This window comes from Papaver somniferum, unplaced genomic scaffold, assembly GCF_003573695.1.
Source record: "Papaver somniferum cultivar HN1 unplaced genomic scaffold, ASM357369v1 unplaced-scaffold_150, whole genome shotgun sequence".
NCBI lineage: Eukaryota > Viridiplantae > Streptophyta > Magnoliopsida > Ranunculales > Papaveraceae > Papaver > Papaver somniferum.
In genome coordinates, this window is record NW_020624377.1 from 2,188,228 (window position 1) to 2,200,689 (window position 12,462).

Genomic DNA, 12,462 nt, shown 5'->3' on the forward strand with positions numbered 1-12,462 from the left:
CCCTTATCTTTGGATACTTCTAGTAAGATTTTAGATCTCTTTAAAGATTGGATTAATAACCCCAGTTAAGAAATTTCTATTGAATTACTTTTTACTAAGATGTGGTTTATCTGGAAAGAGAGATGCGATAGGGTTTTTGAAGATAAAGCTAAAACTGCTACTAGCATAGCTCTAGAAATCCAGAGACATATCTCTTTTTGGTCTACAAGAAAGGGTAAAAACCACAAAAACTAAACAGGTACAACTAAAGAAAACATTTCCCATCTGGAAAGCACCAAGTACAGATTCTCTAAAGATCAATGTTGATGCAACATGGATATTTAAATTATTACCATCCAGTTATGCTTTAATTATGAGGAATGATGCAGGAATTTGTGAAGGAGTACGAGCAGGACAATCAGCAGGCGCAGACCCACAAGAAGCAGAGGCTATAGGACTCCAGGTGACAATTTGCGGAAAAGAGAAATATTTTCAGAATTTCAGTATTGAAGGTGACTGTGAAAGTATTTTCAACTTCTTTCATGGGAAGAACTCAAACATTTTTTGGCGTGCTAAAGCTTGTCTCAATGAGGCAACCAGAACAACTAATTTATGCTCTAATTTTTTGGGATTTCATTTTGTTCCTAGATTAGGAAATAAAGTTGCGGATATATTAGCCTAGTTTGTTAGGCCTGTAAACTCGATTTTAGAATGGAAAAACTTACCACCTGTTTGTATTATGAATCGACTTTTAGTAGATAAATCTAATATTGGAAGTTCTCATGATTCCAGATTAGAGAGCTCTACTCCTATTATAACAATATTGGAAGTTCTCATGATTCTAGATTCGATATCTCTACTCCTACGGTAAAAATTACTTCCTAGCCTTTTTAATGAAATATCTTATTTAAATAAAAAAAAATTGGTGCATGGACCTCGACTCCTTGAGCTAAAAAAGAAGTTAACAAGCCGCCGTCCGGTATATCTTTATTTGAAGGGTGTTTTAGTCAATCTCACCGCAATTCTAAAGCTTTTTCTCTTCTCAGAATCGAAATTTCTATTCCCCAAATTTCACAGCGATTCATAGACAGTCCCCGCTGCCTGCAACTGAAGAGGTACCCAAAACTCCATTAACAACTCTCTCTTCCTCTCTATCTCGCTTGATTTCTCTGTGATCCCGTCCTAGTCCTAATAGGATTAAGAATCTAGGGTTAGTTCTGGTTTTGGAAAAAAAGTAAAATGCTTAAGAAACCAGAGAAATCAAGGTTTTTAGGGATTTTTTTCTCTGATTATGCGGATTTTTATGGTATCCCATATTATGAAACTGTAGTTTCAAATGTAATCAGGGTTTTAGGTGGGTTTTTCGTTTGGGTAGACTTGTCTGAGGCGTTAAGCATCTCATTTTGATTGTTTGATAACCATTTTGTTCCATCCTTGTTATGTGTTTGTTAATATTTCTCAAAGAAATAATTATTGTGAAGTGATTTATAGTGTGGTACTTTCAGTAACTTGAAGGCAGTTCTTTGATAATATGGTTGATTATAGTAGTCTTTAATAACATGGTTGATTATAGTCGGTCTTTATCTGTATTGTTAGCATGGGAGATGAGGGTAACGCGGTTAAAGTTTTAGTGAATTGAAATTTTGCTTTACAGGATTTGATAGTTCAGTAGCTGTATTGCTTATCACTTAAATAGCTGATCTGTTAGTTATCAATGAATGTGGATTACTAAATAAAAGAGATTACCACCTTTCATTTTTTAGATTGCTTAACGGACAATAATGTGATTCCATGTGTCTTTCGTAATCCAAAAATCACTTGAGGTAATGACTAGCTCTACTGATAACAGATAGCTCAAACATGTCTATATCTGGTTTGACGTAGACCTGTGTTATAACTTTTCTTATTATTTACTAGCTTTGATATACATTTTGTTACTTTACGTTGTGTTTGATGTCACAGAGATTGTTGAATTGTGATGTTTACGAAAACTTTACTCTACCTTTACTACCACTTATTTTAAAAATTTGATCTAAACATTCTCCTCCTACAGAGACCGCACCGGCAAGCAAACGTATAAATAGAAGATGGGGAGCAGGTTGGGAAAAAGGGTTATTAATTTTACTAATCTCCCCATTAAGCTTCTTATGCCTTCCTCTTTTGATCACATCAAAGAGATTGCACTCAAGACCATTCCTTCAGCTTCAAAGGTACTGCACTGCACTGACTGTCTCTCTCTCTCTCTCTCTTCCGAACTCTGATATTGCGATCTTATAAGAGTAGGTTATATATTTTGAGGGTTTATCTTTTCTATACTGAGCAGATTGAAATCAGAAGGGTTCTTGAGTCTCTTTATGGCTTTGAAGTCGAAGAAGTTCGAACCTTGAACATGGAAGGAAAGAAGAAGAAGAGAGGAGGGATTTTGATTGCAAAACCTGATTACAAGAAGGCATATGTGACTCTGAAACACCCATTGTCTTTATCTCAAGACTTGTTCCCAATCCGTATGATCCAAGAAGATAAGAAAGCTACGGATAAGCAACCAAAATCAAGCATTGTAGAGGAGGGAGGAGAGGTGAAGTCACATTGGCTTGATGGACAGGGAACTAAGAGATATATTAGGCCAGGGAAGCAAGGCTATGCTAGAGACACCAATCCCAACTTCAAAGAGAGGCGATCCAACTATAGAGGTGGCCAGGGAAGTCGGGGCGAACAAGAAGCCACAAGCAAGTTCCCATGGAGCAACATGCGAAGTGCTTCTCCTTCGAAGTAGCTCTTCGTGCAACTCGATCAGATAACTCTTATTCAGTTACAGTTTAGGTTTCCAAGGAAAGAAGACTTGTCAGAGTTTATTCTGTGCTGTTTGTAAGGATTTGCGAATGCAACTTTTCAAGTTTGTCGACACTGTTTTTGTCTCTGATCCTGGTTCTTAGTCTTATTCAGAAAACTCAGAAAGAAGCTACCAGATATTAATGAATTACATTTTATCTTACTGTTGCCATTTGAATCTTGCAAGCTACAAGAACTTGATGAAAGTTCATTAGAGAAACGAATACCGGCATGGGAATTATACCTCAGTTTCATGGGATAATCTTGTATTTCACTTTTATCTTGTATTTTACAGAGACTGCCGTGTTTAATTGAGCTCTTAAGAAATGGAAAACCTTCTTCGACTTCCAGTGCCAGTACTCTTACCGCCTTGTGTCTGCTGTGAAGTTTCGTCGCTGCTCAGGGTAACATGACTATCCATCCTTGATTGAAAGAACGAGTTTTTTATTTTCTTCCATCCTGAATTCCAACCAGATGCATGTTTTTGCTTGTTACTTAGCTTCTCGAATTCCTGCTGCAAGTCATAGTAATCATTTTGTAACTCACTCATTTTCGTCTTGACCATGTCTAGTTCTGCTTTGATATCTTTAATCTCTTTATTGGTATATAATAAGTTGTTGCCATGCTCAATTGCACTTCCTGTGGGTAGGATCATCTCCTTAGTATTGATTGCCGCCCTCATCTTAACTTGTTCTGATAGCAACACCTGATTAATAAAAATGTATGGTAGTAAGTAGCCTAATCTTTTCCTATGTATCCATGGTTAGTCAAGAAGTTCGATACCGTTGTAATAAACTAGCTCAATGTGGTAGATCCTGTAATTGTTTCATGAAAAATGATCTGTATCATGGTGATGGTCTGTCATGTGTCTGAGAAAGAAAAATCTAAAAGCAAAGTATAGTTAGTTAACAATCTACAATTTGAGTCAAATTTGACTAGATTAACCTAGAGCCTTGGAACTTGCTAGATGATGTGGCTGGTCGACTGGTCTATGGAATATGGTTTTGTATTCTGGCTATTAGGTAACTGGGGTTCAGGGTTCAACAGTTGACCTCTATTGGGAAAAAAAGTAAAAACAACAGTTGTTGATATTACCTGCATTACAGTTCGAAGCGGCAATCGCTCATTCTGTGCAGCGTGAAGGCATGCGTCGAGTGACAGCTTCTCATTGTTCATTACTTTGCACAATCTTCTTTTGTCATGTTCCATCAGGTCTGGATGACTCTGAGAAATAATTATCAAATGTTAGGACATTGTCGTCCTCAATAAAATAGTTTAATATAGACAGAGCTACCAAATTAAACTCCACTTTACTAATTCATGATCATTATTTGTAAATTGCAGACATCCCTCTTTTCGTTGCACGGAGAAGCAGAAGTTAGATACTACATCGAGATTATATTTACCTTCAGATAGGTGTCTATTGCTCTGTAAAGACCGTCATGGCAGTTTCGAGCTTTTTCAGTCAAGACCTCTGCAAGAATTTGAAACTTCGCAATGGTAAGATGCGGATCCCTTGCAATCTCTGCTAGATAACCATCTAACAACTTCACTATGTTTAGTTTCTCGTATGATGTTTCTTGTTGCTGCTGTTGTTCATGCATTATGAAATACTCAACAATTCGGTGTACCATGTCTACATCGTGTATGGTGTTGTCTCTGAAAGAAAAACTTTTTTCAAATTTGGAAGAACCATTTACAGCATTTTAACCAAAACACATCTATTAGACAGAGGGGTTTGAGTGAACTAGATTCCTATAAATCCTTAATTTTTAAGCAGTAGTCGTAGTAAGTAATGTGATATGGACCACATTAGCTGTCTAAGAAGAGAGAAAAATAAAGACTCAATCTACTAAGGAGCTTTAGAGATTAGTGAAACTCATAGACAGTAGAAAGAAAGAGAATACTAGGGTTGGGATACTCACTCTTTTAATTTCCCTTGATCAATTGCATTCTTGTAACTAGGTATCAGAAGATCATTCACATCTGCATCTTTCAGAACCATCCCCACTCTCTTTTCGAGTTCCGAAATTAATGCTGGTGAAGCCGAATACACCACAGCCATCTTCAACAACCATAACAAGAACTTACAGGAAACAGCTTCTCTTTGAGGAGGCAGAATACTGACTATGCTCTCTATCAACAATTTTTTCTCTTTATTTTCTCCGCCACTAATCCCTTCTTTTTTCCCACTCGAGATACTCAGCCGCAACTCGTTTGTTCCATGATACCCTAAGAAGCCTCCTTCAAAATTCTTCACATCTACCTGGATGGGTAACCATTTTTCAGCATACTTCACAATGCAACCACCTAGAATTTCAGCTCCCACTCCTTTTGCTCTGATTCCTGTTATAATTCGAACAAAATGTTCAATACGAAGAGTCAAAACATCGTTGAACCACCATCCTTCATCGTGTACACTTTTTGACGAATTTGAGACCATCCATGCTGTGGAATCACAACATCTTCTGACAATCTGTAGATTTTCTACCCATGGGGAAAGAAATTCACAGGATTTCAGAACTGTTATTGTATCTTTCCAGGAAGATAGAACTACAAATGTGAGAAAAGCTTCTGTTTTTGAAATTAAGTTTCCTTCGTCATACTTTTCGGTCATTTGTAGGTATTCCGATGCACATTTCAATGGAGCTACATTTGCCGGGGTTAGTTCTATAGGTAGACCATAACAAAACTTTAGAACACTCTCGAACGTGTCTGATCCACCAGGGAAGTTATCAAGCTTTAGATCATAGCTGAGATCCGAGTCTGGAGTCTGAATGTTGATCCGACTGAAGTACTCACATCGTGATATCAGTATATACTGCATAATAAACAAATATCGATTGACTGAATGCATAACAGCTATGAGTTCAATGACAGCTTGATGTAAATGTTTTTGCTGAACTCTTTTGTATGGTTTCATATTCTGGTTAAACACCATGGTTAAACTATCAATTTTGTGTCTAAATATCGTTTATGATGATTCAAAGTAAACTTTAATAAGTGGATGTAGAACATTGATTAACCGGCTAGGTTCAGCTAAGCATCCAGCAGGTACGTACTTTCGATCTTTGCGATAGTCAGGGTTAAATATGCTGATATTGCAGTTAAATGGTTCATAATTAAATCTACTTCTGGAACTATTGGGTTTAGTCATTAGTGGTTGATAGACGCCATCTCTCTCCTAGTATACAATACCTTGTGCACATAAAAGCTGATGCCTTCCACTTGAAGGATTAGATCTGTAGGGAGATGAGAATCAGCAAACCTGCATAAGCAAATAAAAAGGTTAATAGTAACTACTATAAACTAACCCAAACTGTGCTTAAATTTTTCTGTACTTACCAACAGTGATCCTTGTTTATGAAACTCTCCTCAGTGGTCGTTGTAAATCTGTCGAAAACGATTGAACTATTACAGGGTACATGATCAGGCGTCATATCATCACCACTGCTGAGGCTTTCTGGATTACTGTCAAATATGAAGTTGTTCATGATGATATTATGTTTATCTTGATACTTCGTATGATAACTTAGTTTCTTAAAATTCCCATTTTAAGAAATGAGACAATTTGTAGTGTTTGAAACTTGAATTTTTTTAGTAGAAAGTGCAGAGAGAAACATGTGTGGACCTAGTTAGAATAAATGTTGTGAAAGGTTAGTGTGTGGTTGTGGTAATAACACCATTGATTAGGGTTGTTGGATTGATGGATAGGTATATAAGTGGGGACGGTCAGTTAATATTCCTCGTAAGTGTGTTTGTTATCTCAGATATATGGTAATGCTGAAGGAGAGAGATGTATCATGAGAATGCCTGCAGGGGTCAAAGAGTAATGTCTTTGGGTAACAATGAATGAATATGCATAAATCGCTAACGATAAAGAGATATCTGATCTTAACCAGTAGCTGCATTTTGTGGTTTATGATTTTTTCATGACTTCATTGCATAACATAATTGATGATTTTGCTTTTGGTGTCGGTCATTTACTGATGTATCTTTCTTTACTCAGGTACTCATCGCTTTGACCTGGGATTAGGTGCAGTCCCTCCACAGTAATGATTTTTCATCCAGGTGATAAAAAAACAATCGAACTCAACCTCTCAACAGTTAGCACTCGCTAATGTTTGTCTGAACCTTTGTTGGTCATTAGCAGATTACTATTGAGCAATGGTATTGCCTTTATTGTCAAACAATATCCTGAGTTTCCAGGGTACAGGAACAACTAGCTAGACATCTCCCTGTGTAGACGGAAAAATAGTACTCCTATGCTTGTTTCTCACCGATAATGTGAGATTCTATACTTATTTCTGCAACCCAAATCTTAGATTCACATGATTTTCCGAGTAATTAACAGGTGGCAGGCAAGGTTCAAACTGACTATTTGATATTGAGTCTGTAGATTTTCATCTAACACATGACTGATGAGACTTACTGCTAGTTAGAAACAGTCTTACTGCAATATATTCAAGAAATACTTAGTACCTACTTTCTTCAACTATACATTTTTAGAAATGAGACAATTTACGGTATTTGAAACTTAAGTGTTTGTACTAGATATGAGAATCAAGGGTGGACCTTGTCAGAATAAATATTTTGAAAGGTTCGTGTGTGGTTGTGACTGGAAACACCATTAAATAGGGTTGTTGGAGTGCTGGATAGGTATATAAACTGGGGATGGTTTGATATTCTTCGTAACTGTGTTCGTTATCTCAGATATATAGTCGTGCTGAAGGATAGAGATGTATTGTGAGAACGTCTGCAGGGGGACAAAGAGTAATGTCTGTGGGTAACAATGAATAAAATGTATAATTGATCAAACAATAAAGTGATATCTGACAATAATCGTGTACGTAGTTGTGTAATCCACCAGTGGCTGCAATTTGTGGTTTATCCGATATTTTCGTCACTTCATTGCATAATTGATGGTTTTGCAGCTCATAGGTTGTTTATTCACTAATGTATCTTTCTTCACTCAGGTTTCCGTTGCTTTGACCTGGGATTTGGTGCAGTCTCGCTGCTAGGAATAATTTTTCATCCAGGTGATAAAGAATCAAAACTCAGCCTCTTAGAAAGTTAACATGTTTCTCTGAACCTTTGTTGGTTAATAGCAAATTACAGTATTGAGCAATGGTCCCTCCTTTGATTGTCAAACAATGTCCTGAGATTTCCTGGGTACAGAAACAACTAGCAAAACTTCTCGGTAAGCAGATGATAAAACAGAACGCTTAGGTTTGTTTCTCACCGACAATTTGCGATTCTATTCTTTCTGCAGCCCAAGCCTCTTTTGGCATGATTCGCCCAGTAATTAAGAGGCGTCCCGAAAGTTTCAGACAGAGTACTATAGCCTGTGTGCCTTGTGGCACTAGTCACTAGACTGCTAGTTGATAAATGAACTAAGGTGCATGCCCATGTGGTTTGTGGACACCTTAATCACTTTAAAGTTGAAAACACTCCGTGTTGTGGGCTTGTCTGGAAATGAACAGTTGAAAACACTCAGTGTCACTATCAGCCAGCAAACGGCATGTTCTCAGGCGTTTTTGTAAGTCGATCAATGGAGTCATTAAAATTTCTCAACACCCAGTTGGCCACTTATGAGCACTAAGTAACAAAAAATCACCCAAATCCAGCGGTTCAAATAGTTTCACCAACATAAACGGCTATCTGATGGTTGTAACAATCACCTACGTTAATAAGTAGGTGAACAAATACATGGTCAAACCGTTGGATAAAACAAAAGACCAATTGTCAATATTTTAATCCGCAAGGACAAAGTCGTCTAAAAAATATTGACTTTGCCGCCTTCATCGTGCTTAGCGGTTACTCTGTCTCTTCTCCTCTCTTTACATAAAAAACAGAAAAACGCCATTTCTGAAAATTTCTCTTCTTCTTCGTTTTCTCTTATAGGGTTTCAGATCTGTAAATTTCTCTCCCGCCATTAGAAAGAGAGTAATAATAAAGAGAATTTGATGGCAGTTGTATCTCCTTTAGCTAAGTATAAGCTTGTTTTCTTGGGCGATCAATCTGTTGGGAAAACGAGTATCATTACTCGTTTCATGTATGACAAGTTCGATACTACGTATCAGGTGCGTGTGCACGGATATTCTTCGAATTTGCATAATGTTTTTCTCAATGTAATTGGTGTTGGTAGAAAATATTCATCTAATTTTGTTGAGGGTTGGATTGTAGGCGACAATTGGGATTGATTTTCTTTCGAAGACGATGTATCTTGAGGATCGGACAATTCGTTTGCAGCTTTGGTAGGAGTCTTTCTTTTTCTGGTTAGTCAATTAATCGTTTTATGTTTTATTATACACAGTCTTGGTGTTGCTGATGGGGGACATTGTTTTTGTAGCTGCATAAATTCAATTACAATGTTTGATAGATGGAATTAGGGGATTTTTATGCAATTAAAATTTTGATGTTCTTATGTTGATGGTTTTGGTTGCCCTTATCGGTTGACATTTAAGAAGTATATGTTTTAAACTTTTGCAAATTTGTATGCAGGGACACTGCTGGACAGGAGAGATTTAGGAGTCTCATTCCGAGTTATATTAGGGACTCTTCTGTTGCGGTAATTGTTTATGACGTATCGAGTGAGTACCATTGTAACTTATTTTCTTGTCAATGTCTATCTATACACATATATATATATCTGAACCTATTAAAAATTGAAAAAACATCAAATACAAGAATGAAATCTAATACTATGTTAGTTTCTGAGCTTACTATGTGCAACTTAGAGACTTCAAAAACATCCAAAAGGAAATAGATACTATGTGCTCCCAGAAACTTGTGTGCATACCTGGATTCTACAAAGACCTCTGCCCTCCATAAGGATTAGAAAGAATCGAGAATAAGAAATATGCCGGATGTTTACCCTTGAGATGCCAAATGCCATCAAATTTCATGTCTCAAATTTCCTTGTAGGTTCATGTGATGCTGAAAATTATTTAATCTGATGTGATGCAGACCGACAGTCATTTCTGAACACTGCCAAGTGGGTTGAGGAGGTGCGGACAGAACGAGGAAGTGATGTCATTATCGTCCTTGTAGGCAATAAAACTGATCTTGTTGATAAAAGGTGGGTTACTAACAAACAGCTAATGTTGGACCAAGTATCTTAGGTATTGGATCACTCTATAGAATCAGTTCCAAAATTGATTTCAAATACTTCTCCATTTGTATATGGTTTTGGGAATCTTGAGACCAGCATGTCTATTATTTTGTTGAAAGATTACGACTTGATGTCCATTGAGGCCTTCAGTTTACATGAGTTTTCCCATTTCTGGATAAACAGTTGTACTCAAGAGTCTATTGTTTTTGTGGTTGAATTTATAGGCAAGTTTCAATAGAGGAGGGAGATGCTAAGTCACGCGAAGATGGTGTTATGTTTATAGAAACAAGCGCTAAAGCAGGATTTAATATCAAGGTAAAACTCCTATTCATAAATTTCGTGACAAGGTAGTCACATGTCTATAAATGATACATGAAGGAGCAAATGAATTGGGTATTTTGGGCCCTGGCAATGAGTCAACCCCTGAAATTTACAGAAGTGGTTATTTGCTCGTTTTTTACATATAAAGTGTGGAATGGGGACATATGGATCTCATGAATGTTTATTAGCTTAGCAAAGGATGTCCTGTTGCTAGTGATTGTCTTTCACAAATTTTGAATCCATTTCTCATGAAGTACAAATACACTTTTGCAGCCTCTATTCCGCAAAATTGCTTCTGCCTTGCCAGGGATGGAAACCTTTTCCTCCACGAAACAAGAAGATATGGTAGACGTTAACCTGAAACCTACCTCAAATGTATCCCAGGAACAACAGGGGGGTGGCTGTGCATGTTAATGAAGTATACATCCATAATAGGAGATGAAGCGATCAGAATAATTATACTGTGCGAGCAGACTCAATTCAGCAAGTAATATTGAGTTTGATAAGCATGAAAGCTTATTGAGAAATGGTTGGTCGATAATCATATGAACAGCATATTTTTTTTTCTTGTAGCTGGACCTGATTGATTAAACGTTTTGTAGTGGTTGCTGATGCAAATTTCTCGTCCTACATTGTGTTGCAAAGCCGTCCCATTCTGTTTATGTTTTTGATTACCTTCTCTTCTTCTTGTTTTCGTGCTAATATTTTCTATTTAGATTCACTAAAGAAGCAATTTGTTTCATTTCTATCTCATCATGCAAGTTGATGTGGTGATGTTCATGTTTTAAATCCATACTTGCGCGCTTGTATATATGGTTCTGATGGAAGACTGCGTTTCCTTGAAGAATGCTATGTCCTATATATATATATATATATATATATATATATATATGACAGTACTATTACTGCCCTAGTTATACAACATATTGTGTTTTATTGCGAAGTGTAAATTTTTAATGCAAGTGGTAACTCCAAAACCTAGCTAGCAGCAAGTAAAGGGAAATCAACCTGAAAGCGAACAGACTTTTTTTACCAGGCGCCTCATGAGAAAGAGTGAGAGAGCAGGAATGGCAATCAGAGCAATTTCAGAGAAGAAACTAAGAAGCATTTGTTATTTTCTCTCTCCGTTTTCTAAAAAAGAGTTACTATCACTTTTTCTATTTGACCTATTTTAAGCTAAAATGAAAAATTGATGGTACCTCTTTTCTGGAAACAGGTACCATACTCCTAGTACTGCAGAAACATCACCTTGGATTAAAACTACGATGGCTTCACAAGGGCATCGAGGAGAAACTAGAGGTGATGATCAAGTTGACTGCATTGCATTAGGTTTTGATCCAACAAGAAGGAAACATAAAGTCGCTTTTCAACTGCATTAAAGAAAACATCTGGTGAAAACTATACATCTGATGCGATGGTTGTTGAAGTCCTGACTATTTACAGGAAAAGTTTACGTGTTTGTTAAATCGTCAGAAAAAACTCTTGTTTGGACTGCTAACCCTAATGATCTTCCATTGCACAAACCATCTCCAATTCTATTCACCAACGACGGGAAGTTGATGCTGCGGATTATGCCAGATAATGAAGAGAAACTTTTGCTGCCCGATGTACCCGAACCAGTGTCCTACGCAAAGATGCATGATAATGGAAACTTTGTTTTATATGGTTCAGATGATCAAATTATCTGGCAAAGTTTCGATTATCCTACGACACGCGGTCAAAAGTTAAGACCTGGAATTGATCTTATATCCGGTGAATACAGGTTATCAGTTAGAAAGACTGATGGTTTAGTTGGTATATATGAAACCTATGATTATGGAGATGGAGAGAGTGTATCTGTAATGTCATATTCGCTCGAGGGTTCACCAAGTAGGCCAATAATCCTTAGTTTAGACGTTGTTCTGCTTTCTTTCTACAAAGATTTCCGAACAAAAAAGTAGTTTCTGATTCTACAAAGATCGAGGAGAATTGGGGGAAATCGATCCAGGACAAGTTTTACAAGAATAAAAAGACTGTAGAGCTTTTCAATAACCATGTTGTTTGTTTGTACAAGTTGTCACAGGAATTTAATGAAAATGAGCAGCAGAGATTCCTAGAAGGATTTCAATAGACATGCTTGATATTATATTTGCATCGTGCAGGATTTCGAACTCGGAAATTAGTATCTATGAAGTCTGATCATAATACTAGTGTTGGTGGAAATGAAATTGTAGGAGGTC

The 12,462-nt window shown here is 36.9% G+C and overlaps 3 protein-coding genes across 3 annotated transcripts; 2 read left to right on the forward strand and 1 right to left on the reverse strand.

Annotated features, from left to right (window-relative positions):
• Nucleotides 1-948: 948 nt before the first annotated feature.
• Nucleotides 949-2,976, forward strand: LOC113336089 (39S ribosomal protein L23, mitochondrial-like). Its single transcript, XM_026582077.1, has 3 exons — nucleotides 949-1,094; nucleotides 2,033-2,189; nucleotides 2,303-2,976. The coding sequence occupies exons 2-3, from the start codon at nucleotides 2,067-2,069 to the stop codon at nucleotides 2,750-2,752; spliced, it is 573 nt and encodes a 190-aa protein (XP_026437862.1). The 5' UTR covers nucleotides 949-1,094; nucleotides 2,033-2,066; the 3' UTR covers nucleotides 2,753-2,976.
• Nucleotides 2,977-2,978: 2 nt separating this feature from the next.
• LOC113336090 (BTB/POZ domain-containing protein DOT3-like) lies at nucleotides 2,979-6,290 on the reverse strand. The gene is made up of 6 exons (XM_026582078.1): nucleotides 6,154-6,290; nucleotides 6,007-6,076; nucleotides 4,734-5,629; nucleotides 4,215-4,467; nucleotides 3,904-4,032; nucleotides 2,979-3,514 (listed from the first exon to the last, which is right to left on the reverse strand). Exons 1-6 carry the CDS (start codon nucleotides 6,246-6,248, stop codon nucleotides 3,128-3,130), a joined length of 1,830 nt encoding a protein of 609 aa, XP_026437863.1. The 5' UTR covers nucleotides 6,249-6,290; the 3' UTR covers nucleotides 2,979-3,127.
• A 968-nt stretch (nucleotides 6,291-7,258) lies between these two features.
• On the forward strand, nucleotides 7,259-10,996 carry LOC113336088 (ras-related protein RABH1e). Its single transcript, XM_026582076.1, has 7 exons — nucleotides 7,259-7,847; nucleotides 8,713-8,891; nucleotides 8,995-9,065; nucleotides 9,313-9,401; nucleotides 9,778-9,889; nucleotides 10,147-10,237; nucleotides 10,517-10,996. The coding sequence occupies exons 2-7, from the start codon at nucleotides 8,775-8,777 to the stop codon at nucleotides 10,655-10,657; spliced, it is 621 nt and encodes a 206-aa protein (XP_026437861.1). The 5' UTR covers nucleotides 7,259-7,847; nucleotides 8,713-8,774; the 3' UTR covers nucleotides 10,658-10,996.
• The last annotated feature ends 1,466 nt before the right edge of the window (nucleotides 10,997-12,462 follow it).

What these genes read in the sequence shown, in the direction of transcription:
- LOC113336089 (XM_026582077.1), top strand. Translation starts at nt 2,067, where the DNA reads ATGGGGAGCAGGTTGGGAAAAAGGGTTATTAATTTTACTAATCTCCCC. An exon ending in CCATTCCTTCAGCTTCAAAG is followed by an intron (nt 2,190 to 2,302) that starts GTACTGCACTGC and finishes TATACTGAGCAG; the next exon opens with ATTGAAATCAGAAGGGTTCT.
- LOC113336088 (XM_026582076.1), top strand. Translation starts at nt 8,775, where the DNA reads ATGGCAGTTGTATCTCCTTTAGCTAAGTATAAGCTTGTTTTCTTGGGC. An exon ending in AGTTCGATACTACGTATCAG is followed by an intron (nt 8,892 to 8,994) that starts GTGCGTGTGCAC and finishes GTTGGATTGTAG; the next exon opens with GCGACAATTGGGATTGATTT. An exon ending in ACTGATCTTGTTGATAAAAG is followed by an intron (nt 9,890 to 10,146) that starts GTGGGTTACTAA and finishes TTGAATTTATAG; the next exon opens with GCAAGTTTCAATAGAGGAGG.
- LOC113336090 (XM_026582078.1), bottom strand. Translation starts at nt 6,248, where the DNA reads ATGACGCCTGATCATGTACCCTGTAATAGTTCAATCGTTTTCGACAGA. An exon ending in ATAAACAAGGATCACTGTTG is followed by an intron (nt 6,077 to 6,153) that starts GTAAGTACAGAA and finishes TTGCTTATGCAG; the next exon opens with GTTTGCTGATTCTCATCTCC. An exon ending in GATCAAGGGAAATTAAAAGA is followed by an intron (nt 4,468 to 4,733) that starts GTGAGTATCCCA and finishes TTTTTCTTTCAG; the next exon opens with AGACAACACCATACACGATG.